Consider the following 18,459-nt stretch of genomic DNA (forward strand, 5'->3'; position numbering starts at 1 on the left):
ACGCCGACTAGGAGCATCAACGCCCATAGTGCTCCACCAAGATCCAGCCACTCCCCGTCTCCACAAGATCGTACGTCCCGTTCGCCTTTCGTTCACGGCTCTTCGTCTCCTTCTGCAACCGGTCGCTTCACTTCGGGAAACTAGGTGGTGCAGCTCCCGGAGTGAAGCTGCAACTCCGACCCGGCCCACAAATCCTCTGTTGACCCCGCCTACACGTGGAAATCTACTGTACATTGAAGTTGATGGCGTTGCTGTTGCATCTATCGTTGACATAGGGGCGCAGCTTTCAGTAATGAGCGCTGCTCTCCGCCGAAGGCTCAAAAAGGTTGTGACGCCCGCCGTACCGTGCAGCGTGGGAGTCACCGATGGGACTACTTCACCTGTTCTTGGAATGTGCACAGCACGTGTGGCTATTGGGGGCCATTCTACCGTTTTTTTACTTATCGTCCTTGAGCACTGTCCACACGACATAATCTTCAGCCTCGATTTCCTTTTGAAGCACTGCCCAAATTGACTGCTCTGCAGGTGTTGTATAGTTGGATCTGCCGCTTCCTCCCGACGCAACAACTTGTGCTTCACATCGCTTATGTTCTGCCAAGTTTGCAAGGCTGTCTCCACAGGCTTCTACAACTGTCCCCCGGTACCCTGTCCTTGTCCTCCCATACCTTCTGGCGAGTACGTCGTGCCGCCGCCTACTGACCTGCTTTTGTCGCGCAATATTGCCCTAGCGAGCACCTTAATCCGGATCCGCGAAAACTGCGCTCTTGCGCCAATCCTCAATTTTGGATTTTCGTCGCATGTGCTGCCACACGATATCGCTATAGCGCATATCACTCCTTTGGAAGAATTTGAGATTTCTTCTTTGACCTCTGAATCCTTCTTCAGTACCAAAGGACCATTGTCACTACTGCTTCGTACTCGACGCCTGCGGACGATGTTCCTAAGATGATCGCCCCTGGCCTTCCTTCCGAGCGAACAGCTCTTCGTCACCTCCTGTCTTCAAATGGTGCCGTCCAGTCTTACAAATTGTGTATTAAAACACACGTCTCGGAATCTATTTTCCTAACTCCCACGAATGAATCGGAAGTAGCCTCGCTGATACAGAATTTAAGTAAGAAATGTGCTGTCGGCTTTGACAATATAAAAGCGGAACCTCTAAAAGCAGTTTCAGAACACATAAGCGCACCATTTTCACATATTTGCAACCTTATTTTGAGCACTGGAACGTTCCCGGAGAAATTGAAAATTGCTAGAGTATCCGTTGTTCACAAAGGGGGTAATGAAAATGACATTAATAACTACAGGCCCATTTCCGTTTTGCCCATTTTTTCAAAAATTATAGAACGTGTGATAGATGTACGAATTGCAAACTTTTGTAGCTTAAAAAAAATTATAACCGAATATTCATACGGATTTCAGAAGAACAAATGTACTGAAAAGGCCTTATTATCTGTTAAAGATCAAATTATTGAACATTTTGAGCAAAAACACACAATTAGAATATTTCTCGACGTTAAGAAAGCTTTTGATTCGATCAAGCATGAAATTCTTTTGCAAAAGCTGAATGAATATGGAATAAGAGGTACGCCCCTTGATTTAATAAGAAGTTGCCTAACTAATCGGTATCAGTATACAGATATGCAGCACTCGAAGTCACAAATGGGCAAGATCAAGTACGGCGTCCCGGAGGGTTCTATACTTGGGCCACTTTTATTCTTATTTTATATAAATGACATCGTAAACGTACCTCTAACACAAGATATTATATTATATGCCGATGACACTAACGTCTTTTTTTCGGGTCAGGATATGTCTACTTTAGTACAAGAAGTGAACCTTTGGCTTAGCAATTTGTCGCTATGGCTGAGAACAAATAAGCTGGAATTAAACATTAAGAAAACAAAGTACATCATTTTTAAACCTCGGAACCATTGTATTCTCCACAATACGCAGCTCACATTCCAAGGAGCTTTGATTGAGCGCGTCCAGACTCAAAAATTTCTAGGCGTTATCTTTCACGAAACATTGAGTTGGTCCGATCATAGATAATCTTCGCACCCACATATCGCGATCCATTGGCATAATTGGCAAAATCAGATGTTTACTACCCCTCTGGATGACAAAGCAGCTTTGCTACACTTTAGTTTACTAGCGCATACATTACTGCCTATTAATCTGGGGGAATTAATCTGCAGAAAACTAAAGTAATGTTTAACAGTCTCGGAAGAGAACAGCAGTTTACGATAGGTAGCGAAGCACTGGAGGTGGTAAGGGAATACATATACTTAGGGCAGGTAGTGACGGCGGATCCGGATCATGAGACGGAAATAATCAGAAGAATAAGAATGGGCTGGGGTGCGTTTGGCAGGCATTCTCAGATCATGAACAGCAGGTTGCCATTATCCCTCAAGAGAAAAGTCTATAATAGCTGTGTCTTACCAGTACTCACCTACGGGGCAGAAACCTGGAGGCTTACGAAAAGGCTTCTACTCAAATTGAGGACGACGCAACGAGCTATGGAAAGAAGAATGATAGGTGTAACGTTAAGGGATAAGAAAAGAGCCGATTGGGTGAGGGAATAAACGCGAGTTAATGACATCTTAGTTGAAATCAAGAAAAAGAAATGGGCATGGGCAGGACATGTAATGACGAGGGAAGATAACCGATGGTCATTAAGGGTTACGGACTGGATTCCAAGAGAAGGGAAGCGTAGCAGGGTGCGGCAGAAAGTTTGGTGGGCGGATGAGATTAAGAAGTTTGCAGGGACGGCATGGTCACAATTAGTATATGACCGGGGTTGTTGGAGAAATATCGGAGAGGCCTTTGCCCTGCAGTGGGCGTAACCAGGCTGATGATGATGAATCTGGGGCACAGCAACGAAAACAAATAAAGATAGCATTCACAGGCTCCAAAAAAGGATCTTGCGTATAATCAAAAATGTGCCGTGCCGAACGCCTTCTGCTACACTTTTCCATAAACACAGCATATTAATATTCGAAAACATATTCCATAAAAAACTAGCGACAGTCATCTACAATCAAATAAATCGGACGCAGGTATATTTCAGGATACCTACTCGCGGAAGACGCACGTATAATCTTAGGAAAACCACCTACTACAGTGAAAGGATTCGAACCAACTACGGCAAGGAAAAACTAACGCTCCTTATACCTTCCTTTCTTAACTCTAACATGACGGCCATGAGCATAGTGAATGAAAGCCGATCAGTAGCCATTTTCAAAAAAAAAAGATACATGCTTATCTAATGGCGCTTCAAACATGACATTTTTTTTCTCTTTCTCTTCCGTGTAAGACTTCCTTATATTGTATAAGCTTTCTTCCAGAACTGCATTGTGCCTCAAAATTCAGCCATGAAAATTTCTTGTCAATAAGCTGTACATATCAATTATGTTCTAGTTCCGTTAATAAAACAACGGCTTAGTTCTTTTTTTTCTCTTCTGAATTTATGTATTACATGATGTATTAGTGTTACATTATGTGTCATTATGTAGTGTTATATTTATGTGTTATGTATTACAGGCTGAGTGTACTGCAATAATTGTTTTTCTTTTCTTTTTTTTTTCCTTTATTAGTACGTTGATGTATTATCTAGTGACACGCTGAGTGTTGTGCAATGTCGTGGTCTGGGCGGGGATTGGCGCATTGTCATGAATTCAGTTGCCTTTTCGCCACCCCTTCCCGCTGTACCACTGGATATGTATGCTTAACTGATGATGAAATATACCATTCATTTCATTATCGGGACATCTTTTATTTGGACGGCCGTCCACTTGGCCAGACATCTGTTGTCACGCATCGCATCAACACCCGTGACGCCAGCCCCATCCACAGGCGGCCATATTGTGTCTCCGCAAAAGAAAGGGCAATCATACAGAAAGAGGTAGACAGGATGGACGAGAACATCGTTGAACCTTCCAGTAGCCCGTGGACATCACCAGTTGTCTAAGTAAAGAAAAAAAGACAACTCATGGTGCTTCTGCGTTGACTACCGGCACCTCGACACGATAACAAAGAAGCATGCTTATCCCCTGGCTCGCATTGATTACGCTCTTGACTGCCTTCACGGATCCCAATATTTTTCATCAATTGACCTCCGCTCCGCCTATTGGCCGATTAGCGTCGATGGGATGTTTCTCGAGAAAACCGCCTTCGTCACACCGAACGGTCTGTACCAATTCAGAGTAATGCCCTTTGGATTATGCAATGCGCCAGCTACATTCCAGCGCATGATAGACTCTCTTGCGCGGCCTGAAGTCGTCTACATGCCTATTACCTCGACGATGTGATTGTGTTTTCGCCGAACTTTGAGAGCCACCTGTGGCGCCTCACAACCATACTCTCGGTTTTTCGCAGGGCTGGCCTTCAGCTAAACTCCTGTAAGTGCCATTTTGGTCACCGTGAAATTAACATGCTCGGCCATCTCGTAAACGGCGCCGGAATCCAACCCGATCCACAGAAGGTTCACTTCGTGCGAAATTTTCCTGGGCCTTGTTCAACAAACGATGTCCGTAGTTGTCTGGGATTATGCTCGTATATCCGGCGATTTGTGAATACGTTTGTCGACATCGCTCACCCTCTCACTGACCTTCTTAAGAAAGATGTCTCTTTCTCTTGGGGACCACTGCAGGAGAAAGCCTTCTCTACCCTGATTGAGCAGCTTACAACTTCCAAGATTCTGTCACACTTTGACCCTTCTGCGCCCACTAAAGCACTAACTGACGCGAATGGTCATGGCATCAGCGCTGTCCTCGCTCAGTGTCAACAGGGCCAAGGCTGTGTCATCGCTTGCGCCAACGGCTTTCTTTCCACGCCCGAGCGAAATTACGCGATTACTGAGAGAGAATATCTCGCGCTCGTATGGGCGGTCGCGAAATTTTGACCGTACCTCTTCGGTCGGAGCTTCTGCGTCGTGACCGATCATCACGCCCTCTGCTGGCTCTCCTTTTTGAAGGACCCAACTGGACTACTTGCATGTTGGGCATTGCGTCTACAAGAATATACATATTCTATTATGTATAAGTCAGGGCGCCTACATAAGGACGCTGACTGCCTGTCCCGCAATCCCCGGTATCAACCGGACGATACCAATGCGGACTCGGACATCAGTTTTCTATCCCTCTCCTGCTTCCTCCATATTGGCGACGAGCAACGCAAAGATTCGGTACTTTGAACACTTATGAAACGCCCAAGCTCCTCGCCCAATGCCTCATCCCTCCGAATATTCACCTTGCGCGATGTGACCTTGCACCTTGCGCGTCGTAGCGTTCGTCCTGACGGCCCGGAGCTCCTCCTAGTCGTTCCCTAGCACCTTCGACTGGCCGTGATCAAGCAAGTTCACGACGCTCCTACTGCTGCACATCTGGGCATCACCCGTACTTACTACCGCCTGCGGCGCCGCCTCTTCTGGCCTGGCATTTATCGCTCTGAGCGCCGTTATGTCGCTTCTTGCGACCTGTGTCAGCGCCAAAAGGCGCCTGCTTGCCTCCCGCTGGTTTGCTTCAACCAACTGATATCCCTACAGAGCCTTTCTTCCGTGTGGGCCTAGCCCTCCTTGGCTCCTTTCCAATTTCCGTCAAAGGAAGCAAATGGGTTGCTGCAGCAACCGATTATGCCACGGGCTATGCCATCGCCTGAGCGCTGCCAACCAACTGCGCTACAGTTGTCGCCGACTTGTTACTATACGACGTCATCCTGCACCATGGCGCCCCTCGCCAGTTGTTCACGCATCGCGACCGCTACTTTCTGTCGAAGGTCGTCGATCTGATGTGCTCCGCTCCTGTTGAACTGCACAACAGCTTGCTACCGCGTACCACCCTCAAACGAACGGCCTCACCGAGCGACTCAACCCCACACTAACTGATATGCTGGCCATGTACGTTTCCGACGATCACAACGACTGGGACGTCGTTTTACCATACATCACTTTCGCATACAGCTCGTCCCGTGACGACACTACCGGATTTTCACCATTTTACCTTTTGTATGGCCGCGAATCCACTTTGCCCTTCGACACGTTGCTACCTTCCGCAGTACAATCATCCAACACTGGTTACACTCGCGATGCTATTGACTTAGCCGCCCAGGCACGGGATGTCGCTCGTCATCACCTCAGTCTCGCAAGCTTCTCAAAAGCAACGCTACGACCTTCGGCACCGAGACCACCATTTTTCACCTGGTTCCCTTGTCCTTCTCTGGACGCCTTCACGTCGCGTCGGCTTGTCAGAAAAACTACTTTCCCGTTATTCTGGTCCGCACCAGGTCTTACGCCAACTGTCCGACGTGACATACGAGATCGCCGCAGTCGGTCAGCCTTCAGTGCCTCCCAACGTCACCAGCGATGCTGTTCACGTCGCCATGCTCAAGCCCTATGTCCCCTCCCATTAAGTGAGGCTCTATAACTTGCACCGGGACGGAGCTAACCCCGCCAGGAGGGTGATGTTACGGTGACGGGAAAGAAGAAGTTGAATTGGACTCGCGGAAGACGAAGTCTGGCAGTTGCCTGAACATCATATACAACAATTGTAAATATGCATTTTATACACGTGGGCCTGCTTTCTTCTTGCAACAATATTACTGAGTGACAAGGAATATCGTTTTGAACGCCACGCGATTTTTTAGATTGTTTTCAAGGTCTGTTTTTGTACAATTTTATATACCTTTTTATTTTTGCTTATTCTAAAAGGTCTTGGACATGCTCACTTTAGTTAGCCTGTGTGTGTGAGTGTGTACGCGCACACAAGTTTAATTGCTACACGGGCAGCCATGGCCTATCTTGAACGGACGATAGTCAGATTTCTTCCCTAAGTACGCAATTATTAAAATTTGCATGGAGATTTTCGCTTACATCAGCCTGTTTATGAAACTGCGTCAATAAATACACACAGTCACAGCAGGAAGAAGCACACTGATCCAAACACCCTTCTTGAGGGATGCCAGCTATTCACCAATAGTAGCCGCGCATGGGAATCTGCTATATTCCGAAATAAAGCGTCCAGAAAAAAGTGAGGAATAGGCTGCTCTGGAAAAGAACGTTTAGAAGTAGGCGACTTCGCGATCCGCTTCCTCACTCCACGAGTCGCACACAACTGCAAAATTTGGATGAGATTTTCCTAGCAGCGCATGCTATCCACCCACTGTATTTTTTTTTCCCCGAAGCCGGAAGAGTGGTTGCGGACCCCCCCTTGAGCATGTGAAATTGAGCGTGTCCAATGTGTTGCAGTTGTGTTTTCGAATAACTAAAATATAACCGACCGTGAAATGCTAACGTAGTGCTTTATGAGTTTATAACGGCACACCTAAACTCGAAAGCAGCATCCAAGCGCATGAGGATTACGAAACTTGGAACTGATGTCAACGACCTACACATAGAGGTCAAACGTATGCAAGAAACTACACTAACGTTTCATTATGACACAATAAATGCGCGCCTGCATGATACCCCCCCCCCCCCCCAAATATAAGGCTTAGCCTTATGTTAATTAAACGTGGACGCAAGCGCCATATATAAGCAAACTCAGTGGCATAGTATAAACAAAAGAGATGACTGCAGATACCACTCACTGCCGACAATAACGTAAGGGCAAGAAACTAAGGGTGGTCAAAGCCGTCAGGAACAGGAAGAAAAAATTGGCTGAAGGCTTAGCTTGGTTAAGCCTGGAAGATTGCGAAAGCAATACCCTTGGCTGCGCCTTGGTTCGGCTGATGGTGTGGACATGGTTGCCCTTTGTTAAACTTATGGCTATACATCATCCGACATAGCGCAAGGCAGCGCGCCGACCATTTCGACGAGCCAAGCTGTAGCCCCATTTATCCTCCTAGCGTGACGTCACACCAGCGAGCGCCCTCTCTCGGTAGCGCCGCAGCAGCGGCGCGCAAGGCTTCGCCTCCACCATCGATGCCGTGAGCGGGGGCCCCGTCTCTCGGTCTGGCGTGACGTTACACGGCCACGTGACGCGCAGCTGTGTAAGGAGGCGCGACGATTACCGATGGGCCGAAAGTGCGAGCAGTATTGCTTTTGCAATAAAATAGGTGAAAGGCAGAGAGTTTAACCAGATTACACTTCACCCGATTAAGTGTCCGGTAGGCTACTCTACACAGGGTGCGGTATAAGGAAACAAAAGATAAAACAAAAAACCTTAATGAAAAGGGGAACTTGTCAGTTCACGCATTTCCTTTTTCAATGTGTCCCGCAGTCAGGGTTTGCTATGGCATCGTATTGGAATAAATGAGAGCCGCAGTTTCTTCGCATGCCAACGATACCGCCGTGTTCTTGACGAGCACAAGCAAGACCCACAAATGTTCAGCGGGCATAATAAGGTTTGCGGGAATGCCGTAAAAACGACCGCTTGAGATTCAGTATAGTCACATTAGGCTTAAATACAGACAAGAAGCCGTTTCACACTTCAGTACAACTCTAGACAATGGTATTCGATCTACCAGGACAAGTATCAGTCGCAGTGGGTCACAGTGCCGCCCAAGATGCGAAAACTAGTGCTGAACAACGCAATGCAAGCATAGTGTATTGCATTTCTCTGATCGCAGACTACACCAATTGAGTGTAAAGTACCGAAGTTGGGATGAAGCGCAAGTATACATACGAATTGCGCCAATGTGACACAAGTCTAGTGCCCAGGAATAAGGAGGCAGCCTCCGAATGCTTTATGGCATGCTGCAACAACGCGTCTGAAATAAATGGGCATTGACGAAATCGCAACGTCTGAGGCGTAGGCAGTGCTGGCCCACAGGGAGCGGAACGTGACGCAGTATGCAGCGAAGGGCGAACGCTTTACAGCCATTTCGCCCCAGCCGGCACCGCGGCTGCGCTCTCAGCTGCGTAGCGTACACGTGACGCGGTGTGCGATGAGCCGAAAGAATCGCGGTGAAGTGTACACGGTTGCTTTCGCTACCAGTCCGTAAGGGCTGAGTGATTCGAGGGATGAGCAGGGAAACAATCTACGCACCAGAACGTGCGGGAGTCTAGGAGAAAGCACAATGCATTGACCGCGTGTTCCGTTTGTAGGAGTAACTGCGGAAAATCACGCGCATAGAGAGAAGTCATCAGTTCTTAGGCTGAGTAAGTTAGCCCTTCGGGGGTAACCGCCATACAAATACAGCTGCGGAGCCAAATCCTAAATTGTCACGCCTGAAAAGAAAAAAAGGGAAGAAACGCAATTTTAAACGAAGCGACGCTCCGGAGGCGCTGCAAGCTTCAGATATTTGTACCACTTCGTTTCGCTTTATGCTGGCGGTCAGCGTAGTATAGCTCCCGATGGTTCCCGCTCCCCCCGTAGTCTATATATACTGCCGCATATGCTCACACCCGGACTAGCGCACTTAGGATCGCCATTCCCGCTAACTGCGATTCGTGGCTCGGCAAAGCTGCTCCTGTCTTATGACGCAAAGCGTTAGCGCGACATGCTCGCCCACAAGGCCTGTCTTGTACACGTGCAATTGCTTCGTTCACAGATGGCCGCTGACAAAGCAGCGATACTGCTACGCGTGCATTTTTTTTTTTTTGCGAAACGCGCGACAACAGATTGAATCTAGCCTATGGAAACCTAATATTTCGCGAGTGCAATTTTCCCACTCGCATCGGTTCTTTTTTTTCCGATAGGCCTGCGCCGCTGAGTTGGCTTGCGGACGCCCACGTGGTATGCCTCACGCCAAGGGCGTGCGTCCGCGGGGCCGCATTGTCTAACGATTGACTTCGTTTGCCGTTGTTCGGGCCCTTTGTCAGTGGCAGGAACTACGCGCACCACCATGTTTGCGGCGGGCGTACCCTTTCCGCTACGTGCAAGTAAAAAAAAATGAAGAGTTGCGTTGGAAAATGCGGGCCCTGTGTCACACCAAGTTAACAAATTATGAATTTTAGTATATTTCTGAAGCGTTCTATTTTTTCCATGCACGCAACAGTAAATCATCTATAGAAGAGCATATAAAAATATGTGTCACTTTGACACCTAAACAATTCGCTTGTTTTTTTCTCGAAATACGTGTAAGGAATAAATCTAATAAAAATGTGACCAGTGGGGAAATTTGTTTTTTTGTTACTCTGACCGGACATCCCAACCACTTGAGGTGTGGCTAGTGGCATCGCGTACTACTAACGCTAACCACAATACTCATCTGACGCTCATGCACGACACCATGGCCCTAAAGTAATATTCGAATTAGAAAGGCTGTGCCGTTATATGCTACGTGTGGAAGTAGCATGAGCAGCACGGGCAACGGTAAATACTGGCCATACGTCTTATTTAATTACTATGTGGGCAGTAGCTCTGACAACGTATCAGGGGAAGAATGTACAAGCTCTTGGCGTTGCAGTGAAATAAGGTCTCCCATGTCGCGAGGTAACAACCGTGAAAATAAAGTACGAACTTCACATCAAAAATCGCCAGCATAGTAAATAAATATCCCGTGGAACACGCTATTACAGTTGATCGAGAAAAATTCTGGCGGTGCACATGAGACGACATAGTTATGCGCGTCCAGTCATTGCTTCATCTATGCTTACGCACTACGTCCCTACGCGAAACGACTGCCGTCGGCCCAGTCCTGTAGTCAAGCATTAGCTATGTCTAATCTGCGAATGTACAATCTGGCTTACCATTACGGGGTTGGTGGTATTGGAAGAGAAGACATTATTAAAGCAGGTTTCCATGAGGCTGTCAAGGTCAGACTCGGTAACCAGTGTCATGGGCTTCGACTTGCTGGGCGAGCCCATGTTAGTGGTTGGTGGATGCAAAAGCGTTGGCGAAGAGCGCAGCATTGCAGCATTTATATGTTTATAAGGGCTGTCACGTGATGCTTCAGATTACGTAGACAGCGTGGGAGCACCCCGTGTCCCGAGATACCACACTACAATTTGCACCCCCCCCCCCCCAAGAGTGAATACAGATAAATCAGCTTATCGGACACAATGCGGCACGCGTATATATGACTGAATATAATATGACGTCGAATCCACCAAATACTTGAAACAGATTCTTTTTAAATACTGAGAGTGTCGTCACCACTTTGACAACGTGTAGATAAAGAATAAAAAATACAACACTGTTGGCTGGTGCTTTATCTAAACGCGCGGGTAAAAGCTTCGCGGAAAGAGTGAATATCTGCCGAGTTATACATCACTTCACACTGCAATAACACTCCGCAAGCCATGCGAACGCATGGCTTAACGTTTTCTTCGTTTCCTTTAGACAAGCTCCTGTTCCCCGATTCAGAGAGAACTCAACAACCGCCTCACCTGGTCGCATTGTGAAGAATATGTTGGGCTACAGACGAGCAGAAGGCGTCTGTGGCATAGAATTTCTGCACTGCCACAATACCGCTGTATTTGTGATGCTCGCGCTTCGCTGTGCACCCTGTACCCTGTGCTCTATTTAGTCACCCGTTCTCGCAAAGGCGCCCATAGGCTGTTAACCGTCACGATAGTCCAAATCATGCTCCGTCATGGTATATTCAGCATACGAACTTATAAAACCGACGATAGTGCTCTACAAGGGCATGCCTAAACAATAATATAGGACGGAATGCCACGAAACCTGCCAGATGCCTTTTTACAGCCAAGCTGTATATGGTTAGCCGATTTGTCCGTCCATCAATCTGTTACCTGTACGCCGAAAACACCTCCTGCTAGACCCCATGCGCATGAACGAAAAAAAAAGAGAAAGAAAGGCGCACGATTGGCTGCGCCAGTAGTGACGTCGTTGCTCTCCGTCGCAGCGGAGGGCACGCGCAGCAGTTTCTCTCCGGCTCCGAAATACGTTGGCCATGCATCATGCGTATACTCCCAAGGAGCACCCAGATTTCGGTCACTAACCCCCTTTCTTCTCGTTTATTACATAACGAGGGTCTCGAATCCGGTGACATTGATGCCTTCAGGTAGCATATGGGGGTTTATTGACCACTTGCCTTCACCCAATAAAGATCACGTTCTCGTGACGCCTGCGGCAAAAACGACGTTCCACGTCCGCCGCCTAGGTCCGTGAGTGGTGGCGCTCGCTAACACTCCCAGGGTTCTACTAGTATACATAAATACCCAAGAAAGTGGATGGGGAGACGCCGCCGCGGTAGCTCAATTGGTAGAGCATCGCACGCGAAATGCGAAGGTTGTGGGTTCGGCTCCCACCTGCGGCAAATAGTTTTTTCATCCACCTTAATTTCCACTAATTTATCGTTTCTTTATTTCATTTATTAAGCACAAGTAATTCCCCCTATGTTGTCATTGGTGTCAGTGTTTCTTGGCTTCTTATGATATGACTAATAAAATTCGGGCCCCTCAATTAACCTCCTTTCTCCTCGTTTGTATATATATATATATATATATATATATATATATATATATATATATATATATATATATATATATATATATATATATATATATATATATATATGTATATATATATATATATATATATGTATATGCATGTTGAATTCGCGTGAGCACAATGGGAACCTGTATTTGAAAAAGAAAAAAAAAGAATAGCGAGCCCGTAAACTTGACATTGTTAACAGACGGTACATACTTATGCATCATGCTTGGCACCAGATATGCTTTATGTGTTCCATACTACACCCAGGGAAGTCCGAACCATGAGTATAAATCTTAATAATAGACAGTTTTAGTTTGCCGTTAGCGTAATAGCTGGGTTAAGGGAAATAGCGTTACCATTCCGCAAACGAACTCTCTAGGAAGCGAGTTTCATTATAGCATATGATAGCCCACATTTCGTGTCGGGACGCTTTTCATCTATGCTTTAAATATATCAAACAAGGTTGTGGGCTTCTCACCCGTGCTCTTCGGACAAAGGAACGACAGCACAGTAGTGCGAACAAACACACGGGCATTTATTGCACCTTTCATAGATAATGCCTGCTAGCCACAAAACATGCCGACGGGTGCGCGACAAATTGCCGAAGACCGACTAACCGCGACCGAATAGCGAGTGAATATGTTCGCCACATGCTGGACACCAATGCCTGGTCGTTCGCGCGTACGGTCATGCGAACGGCGGCGCGTTCGAACGATCGTGTTCGTCCATTCCGGGGTAGGCCTCGCGAGCTGGTCTCGCAGAAGCATGGATCGGTGCATGCGCAGAACGTCCGCGCCGCTCGCCGAACCCGAGCCAAAGAGGAAGAGCCTTCTCCTTTTAGCGCCCAAGTAACCCCGCCATTAGGAGGTGTTAGCAGAGCAACACTCAGGCCATCTCTCGTATTACCCTGCAAGCATAGCGACCATGGCAGTAAAGCCACGCGGCGAAGCCGGATTACAGGAGACGGGAGTTATGTGAGAAAACAACAGATCAGGTGGTGTGTGAGAGTCACGCATCCCACATCCCCTTAACCTTAAATCACTACATATTCCGACGGAACATGTCACACGGTCTAACATCATCGCGTGCTTCGCGAACAAGGTAGTACATGCAAGAGTGGCCACGCCGAAGAAATGTCCACAGGCTGTCCATAACATGCTAGCCGACATTGTCCTTGGGTACACCGCTGGTGTCCGCTGGTCACAGCAGCAGCTCTGCACACTCGACGGCAGGATTCCAGGCCAGGACTCCGAAAACGGCTACGCAGTAGTCCGTACGAGCAAGCGTTGCTCGCGCCGACGCGCCCTGCTGACGAGGGCCGCCGTAGCTGTTGGTGACCGCCGGCTCTTTTCTCTGCCGCCGAGGGTTGCGAGCCGGATACAGGCGGCCGCCGAAGTCGCTGCGCTGAACTGGCCACAGCATCACCATCGCCCGGGGGTGGCTCGATCGTAATCCGGGGCCGCTGCGCAGACGATGTGCAGGTGACAGCAAACTAGGGGTGACTCTACTCACGCTGCGTACACTCAACGCACTCGGCAAACGCTAAAGTAGGGCAAGGGAGAGGAATTCTGCATGCGCATCGCCCACGTGGTACAATGTTCAACTCGGCTAGCAAAAGATCGGGTGGCTACTCAGATGCTAAGTACACGTGAACGAAGCTCGCTTCCTTAAGTGGAACGAGTAATTTCAATTCATGCGAGGCTAATAAGAATGAGGGAAGCAAAGTACAACACCTCAACGCCACGGTCCATCAGGTTGTGTCCCTCCACGTGCGAAAGGCAGCTTGGTAAAGCCCTAGGCCTAAAGCGTCGCTACCCTGACAACAACCGGCATCCAAAATATACCACCCAAAATCGACGCAAAACAGGCAGCCGCGAGGAGACATCAGCACTGTAAGGTGGTCCTACCCCGCTTGGTGCACACAGCATCCGAGTCGACGGCGCCCACCGTCCCAGACGGTGTTGGTGGCGGGCGGCAATGCCAGTCAGCCCGTAGTGGCACCCGTCGGCCGCGGCCGCACGGCTCCCAGAGCCGCGACTTCATCAGAGTCAAAGAGATAGAAGAAGCTATTTACATAAAAAATGCGGACCACCCACGCGGCTTCGGTACGCACTCGCTTCAGGCTTGCCAATGCTCCGCTGGCGCTAAGCCTCGCTCTCCCAGGATGTAGACGTGGCTCTCGTACCAACCAATGTAAAAAAAAGAACTTGCGAAAAAGGGTTAGCACGTTGAAGAGTTCAAACACACTACAGCCACTGTCGCTTCGCTCAAGAAAGCACGCCTCCGACAGTAGCGATCAAAATCCACGCTGGCCCTACGCTTTAGTTCAAACAAAGGTGTCGAACGAAGCAAAACTATCATCTGATGCCCCAAGAGGCCCCACGTTGGGCGCCAGAGTTGGGGTTCTCACCCGTGCTCTTGGGACAAAAGAACAATAACACAGTAGTGCAAACATTCACAAGAAGCCAACAAACACTGACACCAAGGACAACATAGGGGAAATTACTTGGGCTTGATCAATGAAATTAAGAAACTATAAATTAATGGAAATTAAAGTGGATGAAAAAACAACTTGCCGCAGGTGGGAACCGAACCCACAACCTTCGCATCTCGCGTGCGATGCTCTACCAATTCCACCTCCTCCCATCTGCGGCAAGTTGTTTTTTCATCCACTTTATGTTCCATTAATTTATAGTTTCTTAATTTCATTGATCAAGCCCAAGTAATTTCCCCTATGTTGTCCTTCGTGTCAGTGTTTGTTGGCTTCTTATCATATGACTAATAAATATCGGGCCCCTCGGTTAACCATCTTTCTTCTCGTTCATTACACAACGAGGGTCTCGCATCCGGCTACATTGATGCCTTCAGGTAGCATATGTGGGTTTATTGACCAGTTGCCTTCAGCCAAAAAGATCACGTTCTCGTGACGCCTGAGGCAAAAGAGACGTTCCACGTCCGCCGCCAAGGTCTGTGAGTGGCGGCGCTGGCTAACACTCCCAGGGTTGTACTAGGGCACATAAATACCCTACAAAGTGGATGGGGAAACAGCGCCGCGGTAGCTCAATTGGTAGAGCATCGCACGCGAAATGCGAAGGTTGTGGGTTCGGTTCCCACCTGCGGCAAGTAGTTTTTTCATCCACTTTAATTTCCATTAATTTATAGTTTCTTAATTTCATTGATCAAGCCGACGTAATTTCCGCTATGTTGTCCTTGGTGTCAGTGTTTGTTGGCTTCTTATCATATAACTAACAAATATCGAGCCCCTCGGTTAACCCCCTTTCTTCTCGTTCAAACAATCACAAGGGCATTTATTGCACCTTTCATAGATCAATGCCTGCTAGCCACAACTCACGCCGACGGGCGCGTGACAAATTGCGGAAGACCCTACTAATCACGACCGAATAGCGATCGAATATGTTCGCCCCATGCTGGACACCAACGCCTGGTCACGCGAACGGCGGCGCGTTCGAACGATCGTGTTCGTCCATTCCGGGGTAGGCCTCGCGAGACGGCATCGCAGAAGCATGGATCGGCGCATGCGCAGAACTTCCGCGCCGCCCCCGTACCCGAGCCAAAGAGCAAAAGCCTCCTCCTTTTTGAGCCCAAGTAACCCGTTGGTAGGTGGCGTTAGCAGAGCAGCACTGGCGCCAGCTCTCATACTACCCTGCAAACATACCGACCGCCGCAGTAAAGCCACGCGGTGAAGCCGGTTTACAGGAGACTGGAGCTATGCGAGAAAACAACTTCTCAGGGGATGCGTGAGAGTCGGGCATCCCCACAAGGTTCACAAGTGGTTTCATCTATTCGCCAAGCCTTGCGTGTGCGTCGAAATAGTGCAAGAGGGCGCACAATGACAGCTGGGGGCGCGCTGTATTGGCCATTTACATGTCTGTCGATCTGCGCCGAAATCAGTAAAGGTCTTTCATCCATGGCCTCCGATATCTCCCGATCTCAGGGGATTTCTGCGGTCGCACCTATCTCTCGACTCTGCCGATGCAGACATCCCAGAAGTTTAACTCGTTAGGCCTCGACGCGTTGGAAACAATAAGCGATTTTGAAAAATCCGCAATGTTATCCATAATACTCTGTCGCCGAGGGACCCAAGATTAAGCGAAATCCGTTTATAGTCTTTCGCAACGAGCGAAGTGAAAAACAGCGTGGAAATCAGGCATGGCAGGGATGTACACTATTTTATTTGTAACTTTTTGCAATAAGTTATTATTATTATTATTATTATTATTATTATTATTATTATTATTATTATTATTATTATTATTATTATTATTATCATCATTATTATTATTATTATTATTATTATTATTATTATTATTATTATTATTACGAAGCAGCGCAAAATTCTTTTAGCAAGAAGCAGCTAGTTGGCGGAGGCTGCAAACGGGAACCTTCTCTAACTTACATATGCTAAGCAAGATGTATCCTACACAATTTAGGAACACTTGCCCGTGCTGCGGGGCAACCCTCACGCTTTACCATATAACCTGGGAGTGTAAACGTAACTACATATTCCACCAACACAAAACCCCGAGTGCGGAGCAGTGGGAGAGCCGGCTCCCCAGCTGCGAGCTCGCCGCCCAAAGGGCAATTGTGCAGCACGCAAGCGAAGCCGCGCGGCTCAGTGGAGCCCTGGACTAGGGGCCCGACCCTGCTAAGCAGGCCAAGCGTCTGCAGCGATGAAGACGAAGACCGAACGCTAAACCCTTAATGGACCGAATAGTTTTTTTTTCTCTCTCTCTCTCTCTAAGAGGGCAGCCGGAACCACCGCCATGTTTTTACACAGACTACGTAAGCCACGCAAAGACAGCAACGTTAAATCTGAGCACTAGCATGCGTACACTTAACGCTATGGGTCGTTTAGCGGACTGCGCATGCGCATTTCTATCCCGCTATACCGCTAAGCCCACTATTACGCTAAACACGCTAAACTAAAACTGTCTAATACCAGCCTTCGTTTAGACAACATGAGGTCTTATCACATCAAGTAAATAATTTACAACACATGTGCACGCAGAAACCGCAGAGGGAATAGCTATCGCGTTAGCCATAGCACAAACACAAGCGGGCATAATCTTCAGTGATTCGCAGACGGCCATACGATACTTGGCCAACGGTCGAACCTCCCCAGAGTCACTACGACTCCTATGATTAGCTAATAACCACGACAAAAGTGTCGATCTCATCTGCACACCCGCTCACACACTACCAGATGGTAGCAATGAGGCGGCGCACCGCCTGGCTCGAGAGCTTACGGACCGAGGCTCGGTTAGCCCTGCCTCACCGACTACCGACGAGTGGGAGTGGGAAGATCGAATGACCAGATTTCACGAAATTACACAACACCATAGATTTCAGCGGCACACATTCCCGCCACCGCACCCAAAATTAAGCAAAAATTTGTCTGTCGAATGGTGGCAGTTACGGACCAGATCCTATCCGAGTCCAGCTATCATGCATCTAATACACCCAGATTTATACACGACTGACAAGTGCAGACATTGCGACTCTAGAGCCACCGTGGAGCATATCCTATGGGAATGTACGGCTGTGATACAGGATAACGGTGACGCAGCCTCAAATAGCGACAGCCTCCGCGCGCGCTGGGAGTCTGCGTTGCTCAGCTCGGACCTGCAGCACCAAATCAGGGCCGTCCAGCGAACCAAGGAAACCGCAAGGGCCAACACCCCTTGGCCGAATCTTAGGCGGGATCCCGGCCCACCCCACGAAATCGCAGGGCACTCAATAAAGTTATTTGAATGAATATGTGAAGCATTCAGTCACGCCGTCAATTTAACACACCGAGACTTTTGGAGCACCGAGACACGAGACTTTTGGAGCACGAAAGGTCACTGGGGGGAAACATTCATTCCCACATTAAGGGGCACTGCTCACAACATGGGTGCTGGCCGCTTTACAATGATACCACAGTTTTATCACACCATAAGGATCAGCTATCCAGGGAAATAATCGAAGCCTTTCATATTCACAAGAGGGGAGGGGGTTGTATCAGTCAGCCATCTGTACATCTAAGCAATGGTGAGGTTGCCTTTTTGGAAGTACACTAAAAAGAAGAAAAAAAAATTGTTTAATAAAAATGGTTGTTAGG

General features: G+C 48.1%; 1 protein-coding gene across 3 annotated transcripts in view; it reads right to left on the reverse strand.

Moving 5' to 3' along the window:
• LOC139051736 (phosphatidylinositol-3,5-bisphosphate 3-phosphatase MTMR14-like) overlaps positions 1 to 10,785 on the reverse strand; it is a 79,544-nt gene extending 68,759 nt beyond the window's left edge. For all 3 annotated transcript variants that reach the window (XM_070528722.1, XM_070528723.1, XM_070528721.1), the window contains exon 1: positions 10,628 to 10,785. In XM_070528722.1, the coding sequence (XP_070384823.1) occupies positions 10,628 to 10,744 (117 nt within the window). In that variant the 5' untranslated portion in view covers positions 10,745 to 10,785. The remainder of the gene's footprint in view (positions 1 to 10,627) is intronic.
• Positions 10,786 to 18,459: the final 7,674 nt, after the last annotated feature.

This window comes from Dermacentor albipictus, unplaced genomic scaffold, assembly GCF_038994185.2.
Source record: "Dermacentor albipictus isolate Rhodes 1998 colony unplaced genomic scaffold, USDA_Dalb.pri_finalv2 scaffold_14, whole genome shotgun sequence".
Classification (NCBI taxonomy): domain Eukaryota; kingdom Metazoa; phylum Arthropoda; class Arachnida; order Ixodida; family Ixodidae; genus Dermacentor; species Dermacentor albipictus.